This window comes from Somniosus microcephalus, chromosome 9, assembly GCF_052327205.1.
Source record: "Somniosus microcephalus isolate GS21.2 chromosome 9, FLI_Smic_1.0, whole genome shotgun sequence".
Classification (NCBI taxonomy): domain Eukaryota; kingdom Metazoa; phylum Chordata; class Chondrichthyes; order Squaliformes; family Somniosidae; genus Somniosus; species Somniosus microcephalus.
In genome coordinates, this window is record NC_140995.1 from 178,042,264 (window position 1) to 178,062,361 (window position 20,098).

Consider the following 20,098-nt stretch of genomic DNA (forward strand, 5'->3'; position numbering starts at 1 on the left):
TTCTGATCACCTGATATGATTTCCGTGCCTGGCTGACTCATGCGATTAAATGTTTTCCTTCTGGGTTTAAAAAGTATTGGACTGATTGGTGAACTTGCCCCTTCTAATTCAGTCATGTCTGCCTACAGGACTTTGTTAAGATCAGCCGATGGAATGATGTCAGTTTCTGGTCCATGAAACAGTCAGTGGAGAAAACGCACAGGTAATCCAGAGTCTTCTGGAAAGAAAGCACTGGGTGCTGATAAGTAGTTAGCAAGTCGACAAATATCAAACCAGTTTACAGAAACGACTTGTACATCCGATCTAGAAAGCTTATCAAAAGCTGACTGCCCTGTATATAAGCCTCCTGACACAAGACGAGGAAGTAAACTGAAAATAGTGAAAATGGGCTGACTGCCCATAAAATAAGCTGCAGATGTACACAATCACTTTTCTGGCATGGAAAAAACCTACCGTGTGTGGTAGCACTGAAATCTGTCTGGATTCATTACATATTCCTTCAGCTAAGATTTTTTTTTTCCTACACTTTTTTTCCCTGAGGAAGTTGTAGTCTACTGAGCTAATACAGTTCCACTATATTTAAAATGAGTATTTTGGATAAGCACTAGATTATACTGAACACACCAGAAGGCAAAGCCCTCAATCCATTTTGTCAATTCTTGAGAAGGCATCTAGGTGGGCCAGTTTGTATTGGCAAAATCTATCATGCGGATTAGTAACTGGGATCAGTCCTATCCTCCAAGGAGCACGTGACCCACAGTCATCACGGCGAGGGGACGGCTCCACAACCCAGCCTGTGGAGAGTGTGGTCGAGGGGGAAACCTGAAACAAATGAGAACTTGCACTCTTTGTGCATCTGCCTTTCCGCAATGTAATGCATTATTAAATGTGGCTCTTCTCTCCAGGAAAGAGAAGGCCGAGAGGTGACCTAATCGAGATTATGAAGGGGTTTGATAGGGTCGACGTAGAGATGTTTCCACTTGTTAGGGAGACCAAAACTAGGGACCATAAATATAAGATGGTCATTAATAAATCCAGTGAGTAATTTAGGAGAAACTTCTTTACTCAGAGTGGTTAAAATATGGATCTCGCTCCCACAGGGAGTAGTTGAGGCGAATAGCATAGATGCATTTAAGGGGAAGCTAGATAAGTACATGAGGGAGAAAGCGATATGCTGATAGGGTTAGATGAGGAGAGGTGGGAGGAGACTCCAGTTGGGCCGAATGACCTATTTCTGTGCTGTAGATTCTATGTAATGTTGACCATAGATTTTGACTTTTTCTGCTCTGGTGCACAGACAATCACCATAACTGCTTTATTGGTTGATGGCACAGCATGTTGAAGCACTGCCCCCATTGTGCCGCAGAGTGGGCATATGTTCATTACCATAATTCTCCACCACATTGGTTGAGTTCCCAATCTCAGCAACACCCATCAGTTGAAGGCCGGGATTCTCCAGAGAGGGAGAGACTTCGGAGGGTGAGGATGTCGCTGCGAACAGTGTTGACCAGAGGCCTGGGAGCCCTATTGGCTGGGCACTAATACAGAGCCTTTAGCTATTTTTGGGTGGGGATAAAAATAAATGACCAACTGCTTCTTTAAAACATTTCCAGGCTGCTGTTGAACATAAATAACAGAGGCAAGCCCTTCTTTAAAGCTTCACTGGAGAACAGTTTGTCGCAACATTAACCTTTGTTTGAAATTGCATTTATAAATTTGTATTGTGCAGTCCAAAAAGGAGGATGTGGTTCATATAAATATTCATAGGAACAGGATTTGGCCATTCAGCCCCTCAATCCCATTTACCCAGCTTTGTTCTATACCCCTTGCCTAATTACATAGCATAAAAATCTTTCAGTTGACTCCGCATCCATCGCCTTTTGAGGAAGTGAGTTCCAGATTGCCACTACCCTTTGTGTGGGGAAAAAGTGCTTCCTGATTTCACTCTGAAATGACCTAGCTCTAATTTTAAGATTATGTCCTCTTGTTCTGGATTCTGCTATCAGAGGAAACTATCAAATCCCTTAATCATTTTAATTACCTTGGTTTTTTTAGATGACCCCTCAACTGTGCAAACTCAAGGGAATACAAGCCAAATTTATGCAACCTGTCTTCATAAAGTAACCATTTAAGCCCTGGTATTTTGCTGAAACTGCCCGTACCCCTTCCAAGGTCCAATATCGTTCCTGAGGTTTAGTGCCCAAAACTAGATGCAGTACTGCAGATTAATGTTTCATTATGTAATTTATTTTATAACGTGTATCCACAGAACACTCTTTAAGTTTATGAAGAAGTTTGAAGCTGCTCTCAACAGTCCATGCCAGCCTGCATTAACAGAGATGGGAAGCGCTGGGAACTTGGATAGTGTTGACCAGCAGAAACAGACCAAGATTGAGAAGCTGAATTGTGTGCTCAGAAAAGTTTCTTCAGAAAAATGTGATGTAACACAGGTATATAAATGCAAGTTGTTGTTGCAGTAGTAGTAGTGCCTGTATAGGGGCTGTATATTGATCAGTAATGCAGTGAAAAGGAACTATGGCATAAGTGTTGTTGCAAATGAATATTTGTTGAAACTGACGTGTGATTCTAGAAATTGAGGCAACTGAGTATGAGGTTTTTATCTTTGATTTACAACAAATTAAACATCTTAACTTGAATTCTTCAGCTTTCTTAAGCATAGCATTAAGTGTTTTGCATTTTAAAAATCTTTACATTTTAACAATAAACTTCTGAAGTTTGGAGACACTTGCATGGGCTACAAAATAAAATGGCCTACACCTTGTACTGCTTAACATAACATTTTCAAACCATCTGCTCTTCTGTGATGCTTTTCATTTACTGCTCCCAATTATTCCTTGGGTCTTCCTAAAAGCACAATCCCACTATAAGTTCTTGGTCACTTTGCCTCCTGCTGAATCATTGCTCACTGCAGACTTGCTGGTTCAGCCCAGGCCTGCAGAAATACTCTACTGCCACTGTGTAATCTTGTCCTGGTTTGAAAAGCTGTATACAGCTCACTAAAATACCATCAACTTTTGGTTGCTGAGAATTTCATTTTTTTTAAATTATTTTTCTGCTCTCTCCTCACCACCGACTGTTCTTTGCTCAGGGGGCATTTTAAAGACCTCGAGTCTCGTTACTTGATAGCCAGCTGCTGACCAGTTCGTTAGTAGCCCATTGTTGACATTTTTTCCCCCCTCTCCGTGTTGAAGTGAACAACCTCACTACTTGGGGAATTGTGGACACAAACGCATGTCCTGCCACCTGTATCTGTTGTAGTGTTTTTAAATACTATGTGACCTTCTGATGTAATACATTTTCTTGTGCCTGTTTTTTTTTTTTTTTTTTTTTTTAAAGTTTTGTCTCCTTCCCTCTCCTCCCACCCCCTTTTCCATATGAGGTTAATTTCCTCCAATCCAGCAGTTTCTATTTCCCTCCAAGAAAGTGTCTGTCATTTGCCAGCTGGAGACTTGGGTTAGGCCTGAAAGGAGGTGGGAGTGCTGCAGCCTGCTTAGTTTGTCCATGTACATAAAAAGTGACTCTTGCTATTTTTGCTAAATTATTAAACTGTTTGCAGGTTGGTGGTTTTCTAGTTAAATTAATACATAAAATTTTAAATTGCTGAAGCTTTGCCATACATTGTAAATCGTTGTTGGAGCAAGGTCACTTTTTGTGAAACTTATTAAAACAGTGAACTTGTCGTATTCACAGGTCTTGACGACGTGAACTTGTGATGCTGGATTTGTAAATGCTCTTGAATGGCTCTAATTATAAACTCGGCTACTGTTGAACATCATAGTGATTTTTGAGAGCTAGATATTGTAGCATATGTCATAGTTTTTTTTTCTAGAGGCAGTGAGAGCACCAGTCCAGTTCCTTATTAAGTCACTGCATTATATTTAACTTTGTCTTCAACTTTCTTGATATTCTAACCACCATCAAATGATATTGCAGGTAATTTTTCCTGACTTTGGAGAAGGTAGTGCCTCAATAGAAGGGAGTTCTCTTCAGTGCCGTCTCCCAGCGCTTGGTAAACGAATGAGGAAAATGTGCCTGAAGCTCATGACGATGAATTCTCTTCCTGGTTTTGTGGAGAGTCTGGATCAATTTACAGGTATCAAAAGGCGTGAAGTTAAACATTCCCAGCCCATGCACCCAGTAAGCACTGATCCACGATGGTCCTAATATACAGGAAACTTTGTGCTATCCGGCACCCATGGGACCGAGCTACTGCCGTTTTTTTAAAAGCTCCAGATAGACCAGCGTCAATGTTATCAGATAGGAGCTTTTCATCGCAGTATCTGACCACAAACACTGTTGCTCAGCAACAGCTTGTAAACACTTGGCCCGTGACTTGGAAGCGTCTCTGAAGCTGTTGCTAAGATACAGAGACGCTTTCTAGAGCCTGCCGTGTCTGACCACAAACACTGTTGCTCAGCAACAGCTTGTAAACACTCGGCCCAGTAGCTTGGAAGCGTCTCTGAAGCTGTTGCTAAGCGACAAAGACGCTTTCCAGAGCCTGCCTGTGAAAAGAATGCTAGGAGAAAAAAAAAACTAACCAAAATGGCTGCTGATTTCTGCCGTTAGATCAAAGTTGCCGGACATTCAACTTCCGGATAGCACAAAGTTTCCTGTAGTTCTAAATGCAAACACCCAAAAGTTTAAATAATAAACCAATTGTTCAATTGCTGAAACTTACTTGATGAGGCGGTAAACTGATCAGGTGATTCGCAGGTAGAGATTAGGAAAAATGTTTTTGCAGGGGGTCAGTAGGAGAGGTGGAAGGAGAATACATAGTAGTTTTTAAAAAAGGATATGGATAAATATAAATCAGTGACTAAGGTGACATCAGGGAAAAATGGAAAAAAGTCAAAGCTGAAGACACTATATCTGCGCGATGCATTCGCAACAAAATAGATGGATTAATAGCAGAGATAGAAATGAATAGGTTTGATTTAATAGCCATTATGGAGACGTGGTTGCAAAGTGACCAAGGTTGGGAACTAAATATTCCAGGATACTTAACTTTTAGAAGAGATAGGCAAAATGGAAAAGGAGGAGGGGTAGCCCTGATGGTAAAGAATGGGATAAATACAGTAGAGAGAAAGGATCTTGGCTCTGAAAATCAAGAAGTAGAATCAGTTTGGGTGGAGCCAAGAAACAGCAAGGGGCAGAAAACATTGGTGGGAGTTGTTTATAGGCCCCCAAACAGTAGTTGTAATGTAGGGCAGAATATAAATCAGGAAATTAGAGGCGCATGTAACAAGGGTAATACAGTAATCATGGGGGACTTTAATCTACATATAGACTGGGCAAACCAAATTTGCAGTAATAGTGTGGAGGATGAATTCATGGAATGTATACAAGATAGTTTTCTAGATCAGTATGTTGAGGAACCAGCTAGGGAACAGACTATTTTAGATCTAGTATTGTGCAGCGAGAAAGGGTTAATTAATAACCTTTTAGTAAAGGGGCCGTTAGGGAAGAGTGACCATAATATGATAGAATTTTATATTAAGTTTGAAGGCGATTTAGTTAAATCCGAAACTAGGGTCTTCAATCTAAACAAAGCAAACAACGTAGGTATGGCGGGGGGGGGCGGGTGGAGTTGGCCAAGGTAGATTGGGAAACTACATTAAAAGGTATGACGGTAGACAAACAATGGCTAGCATTTAAAGAATTAATACATAATTTACAGCAAATACACATTCCTTTAAGGCACAAAAACCCCACAGGAAAAGTGATCCAACCGTGGTTAACAAGAGAAGTTAAAGATAGTATTAGATCAAAGGAAGAGGCTTATAATGTTGCCAAAAAGAGCAGTAAGCCTGAGGATTGGGAGGATATTAGAATTCAGTGAAGGAGAACCAAGAAATTGATAAAGAAAGGGAAAATAGAATATGAGAGTAAACTAGCGAGAGACATAAAAACAGATTAGTGAAAGTAAATGTGGGTCCCTTACAAGCTGAGACAGGAGAAATTATAATGGGAAATAAGGAAATGGCAGAGAAATTAAACAAATACTTTGTGTCTGTCTTCACAGAAGAAGACGCAAAAAAAACTCCTGGAAATAGTGGAGAACCAAGGGTCTAGCGAGAATGAGAAACTGAAAGACATTAGTATTAGTATATTAAAAAAAAATAGCACTGGAGAAATTAATGGGACTGAAAGCCGATAAATCCCCTGGACCTGATGGCCTACATCCTAGGGTTTTGAAAGAGGTGGCTATAGAGATAGTGGATGCATTGGTTGTCATCTTCCAAAATTCCATAGATTCTAGAACGGTTCCTGCAGATTGGAAGGTAGCAAATGTAACCCCACTATTTAAGAAAGGAGGGGGAGAGAAAACGGGGAATTACAGACCAGTTAGCCTGACATCAGTAGTAGGGAAAATGCTAGAATCTATTATTAAGGACGTGGTAACAGGGCACTTAGAAAATAATAATAGTATTGGGCAGAGTCAACATGGATTTATGGAAGGGAAATCATGTTTGACCAATCTGTTAGAGTTTTGAGGTTGTAACTAACAGAATAGATAAAGCCGGGGGGGGGGAACCAGTATATGTGGTGTATTTAGATTTTCAGAAGGCATTCGATAAGGTGCCACACAAGAGGTTATTAAACAAAATTAGGGCTCATGGGATTGGGGGTAATATACTAACATGGATTGAGGATTGGTTAATGGACAGAAAACAGAGAGTAGGAATAAACAGGTCATTTTTGGGTTGGCAGGCTGTAACTAGTAGGATATCACAAGGATCAGTGCTTGGGCCTCAGCTATTCATAATCTGTATCACTGATTTGGATGAGGGGACCAAATATAATATATCCAAGTTTGCTGCTGATAAGCTAGTTGGGACTGTAAGTTGTGAGGAGGATGCAAAGAGGCTTTAAGGGGATATAGAAAGGCTCAGTGAGTGGGCAACAACATGGCAAATAGAATATAATGTGGAGAAATGTGAAGTTATCCATTTTGGTAGGAAAAATAGAAAAGCTGAGTTTTTTAAATGGTGAGAGATTGGGAAATGTTGGTGTTCAGAGGGACCTGGGTGTCCTTGTACACTAATCACTGAAAGTTAACATGCAGGTACAGCAAGCCATTAAGAAAGCAAATGGTATGTTGGCCTTTATTACAAGAGGATTTGAGTAGAAGGGTAAAGATGTCTTGCTACAATTATATAGGGCCCTGGTGAGACCACACCTGGAGTATTGTGTACAGTTTTAGTCTCCTTACCTAAGGAAGGATATACTTGCCATAGAGGGAGTGCAACGAAGGTTCACCAGGCTGATTCCTGGGATGGGGGGATTGTCCTATGAGGAGAGACTGAGTAGACTAGACCTATATTCTCTAGAGTTTAGAAGAATGAGAGGTGATCTCATTGAAACATACAAAATTCTTACAGGACTTGATGGGGAGGATGTTTCCCCTGGCTGGGGAGTCTAGTACCAGGGGTGTCAGTCTCAGAATAAGATGGGTCGGCCATGGAGAAATTTCTTCACTCGGAGGATGGTGAATCTTTGGAATTCTCTACCCCAGAGGGCTGTGGAGGCTCAGTCGTTGAGTATATTCAAGACCGAGATCGATAGATTTTTGAATATTAAGGGAATCAAGGGATATGGGGCTAATGCAGGAAAGTGGAGTTGAGGTAGATGATCAGCCATGAGCTTATTGAATGGTGGATCAGGCTTGAGGGGCTGAATGGCCTACTACTACTCCTATTTCTTATGTTCTTTGAAAATGAAAAAAATTAAATCGGGGCAGGGGATAGCTCCTTTAATAGAGCTGGCACAGGCACGATAAGCTGAAGGACCTCTTGTGTGCTGTTAATTTTGGTAATTTCATGAATGTGCCATATTCAAGGATTTAATCTTTTGATCCTTGACCTGAGATTTGTAGTCTTGAATTTGCTGCAGAATTCTTATTCATACATACTATAAAGTCCATGGGAAAAGCAAAATATTGTAGATGCTGAAAATCTAAAATAAAAATAGAAACAGAAAATGGTGACAACACTCAACAGGTCAGGCAGCATCTGCGGAGAGAAGTTAGGGTTAGCATTTCACGTCGATGACCTTTCATCAGGTGACTGACGAAACGTCTTCGACCAGAAACATTAATCCTACCTTTCTCTCTTCACAGGTGCTGCCTGATCTGCTGAGTGTTTCAGTATTTTCTGTGTTCTTCTATGAAGTTTATGGGGTTCCTTCTATTCAGTTGTACTTTCTTGTTGATGGCAGTTGATATGACGGCTATTGTAGACTTTATTGTTGGCTACAGTAATGGTCTAGAAAATAATAAATTGGGATGCTGGTAAACTTGTACAGGAAACTTTGTGCTATCCGGCACCGATGGGACCGAGCTGTTGCCATCCCATCAAAACTGCCGGACAAACCAGCGCTAATGTTGAAACATACGGAGATTTTGAGCTCCGTATCTGGCAACAAACCCAGCTTCTAAACAGTCGGCCGTACCTTGCAAGCGTCTCTAGCTTAGCAACAGCTTCAGCGAGACCTTGCAGAGCTTGACTGTTGAGAAAAAAGCAACGAAAAGAACCTAACGAAACGGCTCCTGATTTTTGCCGGTGGCTCGAGCATTCAGGACAGTTAACCTCCGGGTAATACAGAGTTTCCTGTACTTTGTAGTTGAGGAACTATTAGCAGTTGTTAAGAATGAATATCTATCAGTGGTGGGATTGGAGAAATCCCAAGATGTCCTTATTATTAACTACTGTTGAGTCATCCCAGTAAAGCCTAAAAGATTACGAGCTCTGTCTTGACACTTGCAGGTGATGTCATCACTGCTGTACAAGATCTCCAGACTCTTGCAGTTGACCAGACAGCCGATAAGGACAAGCAGAAGTCAGAAGTCAAACATATTTTGATGCAGAAGCAGAGGGCCTTGGCAGACCTCTTCAAACACCTCGCTGAGATTGGTAAGTACTGTATATCACATCAATATATAAAGGTTTTGTACAAGTTCTCCACCCTTCAGACGGTATTTATCCGTCATTTCATGTTGGTTTCTTCTGACCTGGAGCTGGAAATTTGCAAGCACCTGCCGACTTCCCTCACCAGCCTCAATAAACCTCTAAATAACATCAGGATTTATACCACTGAGACATTGTGGCATTAAAGGGACCGCACAGTTGAAACACAGATACAGTGTTAGAATATTTAAACACACGCACAGCAGAATAATATATTGGGTGTTACATGGTACAGTACCTCTGTTATAAAGCAGTGCGTCACTTGCCTTGAGTAAAGTCACGAGGAACCCGCGACGTTGTAATAAATGCTGTGCGTTAAATACACCGGGTATTTCACGGTTGGGTTACAAAAAAACTGGATTTGGTGTTAAATGGCACCAGTGTGACTTCTTCAATCATTAAATTCAATCCACATTTCCATCTTGTAATTCTAGGTGTGTTGGTTTAAAGGAGTGAAGCCTGGTTTGTTCAAAGCAGTCCCTCAGTTTACAAAAGAAACAAGTCAAAAAAATGTGCTCCGAATATTTACTAAAACATCGAGCTTCTTATTGACCTTGAGACCTTGATTCACTGCCATATTGCCCCAGGGACGTGAGAGTTGGAGAGTGTCTTAAGGTGGCTCCATAGGGAACAGGGTGGGATTAGGGGCATGAGATAAATTGGCCTGAAACATACTCTAGAGCTTAACTCACCCCAGGAAACTATGCTGTAAACTGGGGGTACAGATTTTTTAAATATGGTGGTGCAGTGTATTTCACACATTTTTTCCTTTTTTCTTTCCTCTTCTCTTTTCAGGTCTGTCTTACCGCAAAGGATTAGCTTGGTCACGAACAGAAGATTCTCAAGACACGCTTTGTCTGCACCCACTTGATGTGAAGACTGCAGTAAATGTGGTTGAGAGCAGTGATGAGCTGGATAACATGTACGCTACTAATAGTTTCTGGGGAAGTTAAAATGAGAATAGTTTGATCTTCAAGTTTGTTACAAACACATAGACCCTGAATTTGTGGTCGGAGGCTTCCTGCAAATAAAATGCCCACGCACCTGGTGGTCCAGGAGGTACGGAGACTCGCAGTCCTGGGCCTCTCTGGGTAGCCGCGTATAGAGGCCCGTGTATCCCGGGGCGCACGGGATTTGCAAGCGCCCCATGGATCACGTGGGCCAGCCCAACGAATGAAAGAAGGGAATCTCCATTCATGCTTATGGGGATTCTGTATGTACGGAAACCCGATAAGTAAGAATAGGAATACCCCCAAAAATACACCTAGACATCAAATTTAAAAAAAATTAATTACGTATTTAAAATTAATTAAAGTTAATTAAAAATAAATTTAAATGTTCACCCTTGCACATTCCAAAGAAGAAATCTTCAACAACAAACTGCCCTAACATTCTTAAACTCTACATTGGTGACTTTTCCCCCCTCATGGAATGTTTTAGCAGTGTTTAGTTGTGAGATGCACTGCAGCAACTCGCCAAGGGTTCTTCGGCAGCACCTCCCAAATCCACAACCTCTACCACCTAGAAGGACGAGGGCAGCAGGCACATGGGAACACCACCACCTCCAAGTTCCCCTCCAAGTCACACACCATCCTTGTCGAAGTTCGAGCAAGACTCAGACACACAGTAACTGGCAAACCATACTTTTTTTACTTGTCACAAGGGGAGAGCAGCACAATCAAAGGTTGATACTTACAACTCCCACGAAAGCTTACAAGAGGCTCATATTTATACATTGGAGTAAACAAGTTCCAGATAATACATCATTGGTTTAACAATACTAATTTCTCAAAAACAACTTTCATTAAACAAAGCCTATTCTTTCAATTCCGCTTCTTATCTCTACCAGTCGGACCATCTGAATCACAAGTTCCTGTCTTGTCTTACTGCAGCGTATGCCTTTCTGAGGTGCCGAATCGCGATTGGATGCCGTACAATAGCTAGTTAACCATATCCTGCAATGATTCAAACTTCCATCTAGTAGTCAAGCCCTCGTGACCTTTATTGTTCTTTAATACTAAACTACAGGCCAAAGAGCAGGTGTCCCTCTTATTGAGTTTGCAAAACTGCCAATTCTGCTATGCTTGCATTTTGCGAAGCTGAAGTTCCTCTTTACTCCCTTTCCAAAATGCAATTCATTCCTTATGCGAAGCCATTTTGTTAGCCAGTTCGTTGGCCATTTTATTTACACTTCCACATCCTGACTTAGAAGTATATCGCCGATCCTTCGTCGCTGGCTCAAAATCCTGGAACTCCCTCCTGAACAGCATTAGGAGTACCTTCACCACACGGACTGCAGCAGTTCAAGAAGGTGGCCCACCACCACCTTCTCGAGGGCAATTAGGGATGGGCACTAAATGCTGGCCTTGTCAGCGAACCCCAGATCCTAGCAACAAATAAAAACAAAATGGTGCTCATTTTGTTACTGAGGATGAAAATTTACAAAATTAAAAATTGAAATTTTAATCCAGTGAGCTTCTCATGAGACTAATAGATGTAATTATCATTCGTTAGTTATTGAACAGCAAATAATATCTACACAAGTAATGCTGGAAAGTTGTTCAGTTTTAGCACTTTGAGATAATTAACTTTTGGACTGATGACATCAAGGAGTCATTTTTGTTAAAAGGGCTGTGTTCTTTGAAATGTTGTTTGACCTGTCTAGAATTGATGTTTGCTTTTGTTGCAGGTTGCTTGCGGAGGTTTCTACTGCATGGGAGGGCTGTCAAAAGTATTTCTATCAGTCTCTTGCACGTCGAGCTGCCCTCCAGGCAGCAATGCACACTCCTGCGAAGGTAATGATGATTGCAGTGGCTCTTTGAAATTCTGTGTGTTGATGCCCAATGCAGTTGTATTGACCGCAGTCATTTTCATGCTTTTTTTAGTTGGTGGTTGAGGGGGGAATAGCCCAGTAATTATTTTGTCATCTTAGCACCTGGGTAGATAGATCCACATTGGTAAGTGTCAAATAAGGTAAGTATTACTAAAAAGATGAAAAAGTTATTGGTGCGATTTGCTGCATAACAGTATTAGCGCGCTGCAGCACTTGTAACGATAAATAGTTGTGGTGTGTGCGACTAGATCCATAGAATGCAAGGATATAACAGTCTAACAACCCAGAGGTTGAGAGTTCAAATCCCACCATCGCAAGCTGTGAAATTGAATACAATAAATCTGGTAATTTGAGCTGGTACCAGAAAAATTGACCACAAAAGCTGCCGGGTTGTTGTAAAAATCCAACTGGTTCATTTAGGGACGGAAACCTCACTTCTACCTATACTGCCTACACGTGACTCCCACTACATGGGTGACTAATTCTCAGGGCAGCGAGGGGTGAGCAATAAATACTGCCTTGCCATTGCCGGCCACATCCCAAGTATAAATTGGTTCATTTTTTTAAAATTCAAGTATATGATGCCAACTTCAAAGTTCTAACAATTAACAACAGTGGAAAGGATTTGTAGCAAGGTAACACAAATTATTTGTTAGATTTAAATCACTGCACTGCAAAAATTGAATCTGTGCTTTGGAGGGGGCAAAAGATCAGTGTTACAGGAAAGCTGATCCAATTTTTAAAGTGATGGGAGTTGGTAAAGTAGGTTTCAAGAAGGTCGTGTATCAAATTCAGAAAAGAAGAATCTAGGTACTTTAATTATTAGCCATGAATTGAATTTAACTTGAAGAAAAACTGAGGTGTTGACTTGAACAAACTGCTACCTCGGCAAGTAAGTACTGGTCTTAGTCTTTTCTGTATTCTTCAGTTTGTTTCTATCGTTCCTTGCCAAGATATTTCCCTATTCGTGAAAATTTCATCTTCTGTTTTTCAGCTTTAGTTTTAATGACATTTGTTTGGCTTTTGTAGGAACTTGGCCTGGGTAATGTTGAACGTTGTCGAGGGTTTACAGCTCATCTGCTGAAACTACTGATCAGACAAAGGCAGCGACTAACTGGGCTAACTGAGCAGTGGGTCAGCTTAAGGTACATTGTGTGACTGCACCATTTAAAATGTTTCTTGAACTGGTATATTTTTATTGATGTACAGGAAACTTTCTGGTATCCGGCACTGACGGGACCGAGCTGGTGCCGTACCATCAAAACTGCCGTAGAAACCAGCGCTAATGTTAATCAACAAACCCTGTTGCTTAGCAACAGCTTCAAAACAGTCGGCCGCAGCTTAAAAGCATCTCTGTAGCTAAGCAACAGCTTCAGCTGGACCTTGCAGAGCCTGACTGGAAAAAAAAAAGCAACGAGAAGTAAAAAAACTTATAGGAAACGGCTCCTGAATTTTGCCGGTAGATAGAGCTTTCCGGACATTTAACCTCTGGTTAAATGAAAGTTTCCTGTACATAAGTTGCAATCTTCCAATTGTGCTTTATTTGAGCAACCTCCAATAGTAACTTCAATGGGAAGCGGGGGGCCATTCAAGTGGGGGGAATTAAAAGAAATGTTCTAGTGGTAGGGGATAGTATCGTTGGGGGGGGATAGATAGAGTTCTTTGCAGCCGAGAGTGAGTGTCCCGAAGGCTGTGTTGCCTGCCCGGTGCCAGGGTTAAGGACATCTCCTCTGGGCTGGAGAGAAACTTGGAGTGGGAGGGGGAGGATCCAGTTGTCGTGGTCCATGTTGGTACCAACGACATAGATAGGACAAGGAAAGAGGTTCTGCTGAGGGAGTTTGAGCAGCTAGGGGCCAAATTAAAAAGCAGAACCACAAGGGTAATAATCTCTGGATTACTACCTGAGCCACATCCAAATTTGGCTAGGGTAAATAAAATGAGAGTTAAATGCGTGGCTCAAAGACTGGTGTGGGAGAAATGGGTTTTGCTTCCTGGGACACTGGCATCAGTACTGGGACAGGAGAGAGCTGTTCCATTGGGACGGACTTCACTTGGCCAGTGCTGGGACTAGAATCCTGGCGAATCGAATAACTAGGGCTGTAGAGAGGGCTTTAAACTAATTTAGTGGGGGGGGAGGTTTTAAGAGAGCAAAAAATAAAAATGACAGCGGAGAAGGCAATAGAGCAAGGTAGCAGTGGGGGAATTAAAAACCAGAGCGTGTCAGGAAGGGACAGAATGTATAATGATAAAGGTAAAGTAGTAAAAGGGGTAAAAGCAGGAATAAATTGTCAGAAAATATATTTGAAAGTTCTTTATCTGAATGCACGCAGCATTCGTAACAAAATTGACGAGTTGACGGTGCAAATAACTACACATGGGTATGATCTGGTGGCCATTATGGAAACATGGCTGCAAGATAATCATGACTGGGAACTAAACATACAAGGGTATTTGACAATTAGGAAGGACAGACAGGAAGGAAAGGGAGGTGGGGTTGCTATGTTAATCAAGGATGGAATCACTGCAATAGTCAGAAATGATATTGGGTCAAAGGATCAGGATAGTGAAACAGTTTGGGTGGAGAGAAGGAATAATAAGGGGAAAAAGTCACTAGTGGGTGTAGTCTATAGGCCTCCTAACTCTGTTGGTCGGAGTATAAATCAGGAAATAGTTGGGGCTTGTAATAAGGGAACAGCTATAATCATGGGGGATTTTAACTTTCATATTGACTGGACTAATCAAATTGGGCATGGCAGCATTGAGGAAGAGTTCATAGAGTGTATTAGGGATGGGTTCCTTGAGCAGTATGTAACTGAACTAACCAGGGGGCAGGCAATCCTAGATCTGGTCCTGTGTAATGAGACAGGATTAATAAAAAATGTCCTAGTAAAGGATCCCCTTGGAATGAGTGACCATAATATGGTTGAATTCCAAATTCAGTTTGAGGGTGAGAGAGTTGGATCTCCACCAGCGTACTAAGCTTAAATAAAGGAGACTATGAAGGTATGAGAGTAGAATTGACTAAAGTGGACTGGGAAAACAGATTAAAGTGTAAGATGGTACAAGAGCAGTGGTCTACATTCAAGGAGATATTTCACATCTTTCAAGATAAATATATTCCACTGAGGAAAAAGGGGAGTAAAAGAAAAGACAGCCATCCGTGGCTTAGTAAAGTAATAAAGGATAGTATTCGACTGAAAACAAGGACATATAAATTAGCCAAATCTAGTGGGAGGATAGAAGATTGGGAAGCATTTAAAAGCCAGCAAACAATAACTAAAAGATTAATTAAGAAAGGGAAGATAGATTATGAAAGTAAACTAGCAAAAAATATAAAAACAGAGAGCAAGAGTTTCTACAGCTATATAAAAAGAAAAAGGGTGGCGAAAGTGAACGTTGGTCCCTTAGAGGATGGGACCGGGAAACTAGTGGTGGGGAACATGGAGATGGCAAAGACGCTGAACAAATATTTTGTATCAGTCTTTACAGTAGAGGACACTAAAAATATCCCAACACTGGACAAACAGGGGGCAATTGGGGGGGGAGGAGCTAAACACGATTAAAATCACTAAGGAGATGGTACTCGGTAAAATAATGGGACTTAAGGCGGATAAATCCCCCGGACCTGATGGCCTACATCCTAGGGTCTTGAGAGAAGTGGCGGTAGGGATTGTGGATGCATTGGTGATCATTTTCCAGAACTCCCTGGACTCAGGAAAGGTCCCGGCAGATTGGAAAACTGCTAATGTAACACCCTTATTTAAGAAGGGAAGTAGACAAAAAGCTGGAAACTATATACCAGTTAGCCTAACATCTGTGGTTGGCAAAATGTTGGAGTCCATTATTAAGGAAACAGTATCAGAGCATTTGGATAAACATAATTTAATAGGACAGAGTCAGCATGGTTTTACGAATGGAAAGTCATGTTTGACAAATTTGCTCAAATTCTTTGAGGACGTAACAAACAGGGTGGATAAAGGGGAACCAGTGGATGTAGTGTATTTGGACTTCCAAAAGGCATTTGACAAGGTTCCACACAAAAGATTACTGATCAAGATAAAAAAATCACGGGATTGGGGGTAATATACTGGCATGGGTGGAAGATTGGCTATCTAACACAAAACAAAGAGTTGGGATAAATGGTTCGTTCTCAGGCTGGCAATCAGTAACTAGTGGTGTCCCGCAGGGGTCAGTGCTGGGACCCCAACTCTTTACAATCTATATTAACGATTTGGAGGAAGGGACCGAGTGCAACATATCCAAGTTTGCCGACGATACAAAGATGGGAGGGAAAGCAGTGAGTGAGGAGGACATAAAAAACCTGCAAAAGGACATAGACAGGCTAAGTGAGTGGGCAGAGATTTGGCAGATGCAATATAATGTTGGAAAGTGTGAGGTTATGCACTTTGGCAGAAAAAAATCAAAGAGCAAGTTATTATCTAAATGGAGAGAAACTGCAAAGTGCTACAGTACAAAGGGATCTGGGGGTCCTGGTACATGAAACACAAAAAGTTAGTATGCAGGTGCAGCAGGTGATCAGGAAGGCCAATGGAATCTTGGCTTTTATTGCAAGGGGGATGGAGTATAAAAACAGGGAAATCTTGCTGCAGTTATACAGGGTATTGGTGAGGCCACACCTGGAATACTGCGTGCAGTTTTGGTTTCCATATTTAAGAAAAGATATACTTGCTCTCGAGGCGGTTCAGCGAAGGTTCACTCGGTTGATTCCAGAGATGAGGGGGTTGACTTATGAGGAAAGGTCGAGTAGGTTGGGCCTCTACTCATTGGAGTTCAGAAGAATGAGAGGCGATCTTATCGAAACATATAAGATTGTGAGGGGGCTTAATCGGGTGGATGCGGTGAGGATGTTTCCACTGATGGGTGAGACTAGAACTAGGGGGCATAATCTTAGAATAAGGGGCTGCCCTTTCAAAAGTGAGATGAAGAGAAACTTCTTCACTCAGAGGGTAGTAAATCTATGGAATTTGCTACCCCAGAGAGCTGTGGAAGCTGCAACATTAAATAAATGTTAAATGGAGATAGACATTGTCCTAGCAGATAAGGGAATTAGGGGTTACGGGGAGAGGGCAGGGAAGTGGACGTGAGTCTAGATTCAGATCAGCCATGATCCTATTGAATGGCGGAGCAGGCCCGAGGGGCCGTATGGCTTACTCCTGCTCCTATTTCTTATGTTCTTAAAGTACAAGTTATCTACTAAAAATAATGATTGTCATAACTCTGTATACTGTTTACCTACTCTTAGTCAAAGGACATGATGCCTAAATCTTGTGCTGAATCCCTTTTTACTTCTATTTATCTACACTAGACATCTAATTAAAAGCGTCCAGGAGATTCAGAAAACGCTGGCAGGATTCAAGGATCATGATGTGACTCTTCCACCTCAGGATGGTGTCAAGCTTTGGATGGATCAACTGCGCACCCTGTCTATGAAGTTCATGATGGCCTTGGAGCAGCTTTTGTGGTTTTTGCAGTGTTGTCCAAGAGATCAGCCATCTGAAGCACACAATGAGGTGCAGGACAAACCCACTAGTACTGAGCAGATGGCTAGCTGCAAAGGGGACTCAGGAAATGCAGAAATGGCAGCAACATCTTCACCTGAGGATTTTGTCCAGCCGCATTTGACGTTCCCCACACCCTTGGTTGCAGATTGCTTGCCCGATGCTTGTAAAATGCGACAAGGAGATCCTACATGGCAACAAGTGACTTGCCAAGTTGCAAACATGTTGAAAGAAGTTAAGGCAGTAAAGGCAGAAGTGGATGAAATGAGCCACCAAACTAGCAAAACCTTGCTGTATTCATGGTAAGTCTTTCCATTAAAAAAAAAATCAAATAATAATGCTGGCCTAGTACTTTGGCACTTAATATACGATCACTGAGGATGTAGGTTTATGCACTTGATTTCTGCACACACAAGTTCCTGGAGCTAAGCCATTCCATCTGGGAGAGGTGCCAAGTAGAGACCAGGGGCTGGATTTTCATTGAGGAGGCGGGACTACAACTCCGAAAGTTTCGGGGTTGTAGTCCCGCCTCCCATCGAGTTGTGGCCAACCCACGCGATTTTCACTTGATTGACCTTGTTGAGCACGCCCAGTGGGCTCAGCAGGCCAATTAAGGGCCACCCGGCAACAGGTGACATCACAGATTGACATTTCATCTGTGAAGAGATTTTGACAGATGAAATATCAGCGTTTGACAGCTGTCAAACACTGACAATCTGTACTCTAAGTTAATTCCTTCCTCTCAGGATGATTTAGCGATCTTTCCGGAACAGAAAGCTGAATGCTGCAGATTTTGACAGCTCGCGGCCATTCTGCTTTCTGTGCCGGTGAGATGAGGGACTCCTGAGACCTGAAGGAAGGAAGGCTGTAATGGTAAGTACATGTAAGTAAAACTTCTTTAAACACTTTACACACACCAAACACACTTACCTCTGAACTCATGCACCCATCACTCACCTGAACACCGGACATCTCGACCCCTCCAAGCCCTTCATCCCGACTGCTCGCCTCGCTAACTTGGCGTGGTTTGGAGCTGTCGGGAATTCCACACTTCACCAATAAAAATAGGGATTAGGCTAAAAACTGCCTGTTAACTGCCTGTTAACTACCTGTTAACAGGCAGATAATTGGCACTAATCCGGCGGGTCTCAGCACAGGTCAGGTATCCGCCTCCTTTGAAACTGGCATGGAGGCAGGTTGGGGGCGGGATGGGTTCGTGCCCCCCAATTTCAAGATTTTAACAACTCTCACGCCTCCAATCCCGCCTCCACGGCCCAATGAAAATCCTGCCCCAGGTATGATGCTTCTGCTATGTTGCAGGAGAAAGTAGCTTGCCTAAGTGGCATCACCAAATGCACTTTCATCTGGAGTCACTAATTGGTGATTAGGCGCAGGGACTCATATTTTCTTCCCTGTGATTAGCTATTTAACACAGATTGATAATTGAACCCAAACATGACTAGTCTGTATGCTTGCTGGGGAACCACTGTTTTCTAGTTTTTAACTTAAAAGGGTTTGCATTCATATAGTGCCATTCATGACCTCAGGACATCCCAAAGTGCTTTACAGCCAATGAAATACTTTTGAAGTGTAGTCACTGTTGTATTGTGACGGGGGGGGGGGGAATTGTGTAATGATGCAAGGGTTCTGGTTCGGTAAACCATTTTTTCGTGAGTGAAAACATAGTGATTCCTTTTTTGTTTTGTCAGGACATGTTTTGAGACGTGTTCATCGGGAATTGGTAGTTTGAGTAGGACCATAATTCAGCTGCAAGATGTACAGGCCATGTTCACTGCTCCGAGCTCCAGGAACACATCTTGCTGTCCAGCACTGTTCAGGAGTCTAGACTACATCAAGGAGGAAGTCAGTTGTGCAGTGACTGAATTTACAACATGGGAGAAAGAATTGCTGAATCTGACTTTTGATGGTAAGAATGAAATGTGTGCAAAAGTGAAACATCATCTAAATTATATTTTTTTCCCTATAAATTAAAACTTGGCCATGAAACTGAATGTGACTTAACTATTGCTATTTTTGTGTTCCTTGAAAACATAAGATTCCAGCGTGAGTTCAGCAGCGGACTTCTCCCTGCAAGTGGAGCCAGCTATTAACACGATACTTTGTGCTGTGCAGACTGTAGTAAAGAGGCAGAAAGAGGAGAATGAACAGGAACAAGAGAAAAGCACTGGTAGGCGTTGGTGTTAGTTTGCAGCGGTGTCTTGACTTCAGTATTTTTAAAACCATGAATGCTTTATTAAAGGAGATTGGTAATGGGGGGTGGGGGGTGAACGGAAAGACAGGAGCGAATGCTGTCGGACTTAAACAGAGGTACTGTAATTTACGGAGCTGTTGCCTCTACCACCACCAGCAAGACCTGTCTCCTTTTGAGTTTCCTCTCTGCAGGAGGCTGCTCTGATGCCTCCTGTTACATCAGGGAGTACTCAAAGGGGAAAGCTGGAAATTGCCGTTTTGAGATCAGCATGGATGGCTACTTGAAGCCACCCGAGTCGAGAATAATGACTAACCGCTGAGTACACAGGAGTAGTACAGGAAACTCTCAATTTACCAGCACCTAAATAACCAGAAATCTCTAACCGGCAAAATTCAGGAGTAGGTTCAGGTAAGTTTTACTTCATATTAGTGGCCGTTCCTGGATCTGTGGCCATGTAACCGGGGTTCCTGCACCTGTTGCTATGCAACAGGGACGCCTGGATCTGTGGCCATGTAACCGGGGCTTCTGCACCTGTTGCCATGCAACA

General features: G+C 42.1%; 1 protein-coding gene across 1 annotated transcript in view; it reads left to right on the forward strand.

Annotated features, from left to right (window-relative positions):
• mdn1 (midasin AAA ATPase 1) overlaps window positions 1-20,098 on the forward strand; it is a 197,742-nt gene that overhangs the window by 147,887 nt on the left and 29,757 nt on the right. Inside the window, exons 72-81 of the mRNA XM_085997622.1 lie at window positions 129-202; window positions 2,270-2,450; window positions 3,955-4,114; window positions 8,787-8,933; window positions 9,783-9,909; window positions 11,677-11,782; window positions 12,850-12,965; window positions 17,147-17,641; window positions 19,049-19,266; window positions 19,396-19,527. Of these exons, the coding sequence (XP_085853748.1) occupies window positions 129-202; window positions 2,270-2,450; window positions 3,955-4,114; window positions 8,787-8,933; window positions 9,783-9,909; window positions 11,677-11,782; window positions 12,850-12,965; window positions 17,147-17,641; window positions 19,049-19,266; window positions 19,396-19,527 (1,756 nt within the window). The remainder of the gene's footprint in view (window positions 1-128; window positions 203-2,269; window positions 2,451-3,954; window positions 4,115-8,786; window positions 8,934-9,782; window positions 9,910-11,676; window positions 11,783-12,849; window positions 12,966-17,146; window positions 17,642-19,048; window positions 19,267-19,395; window positions 19,528-20,098) is intronic.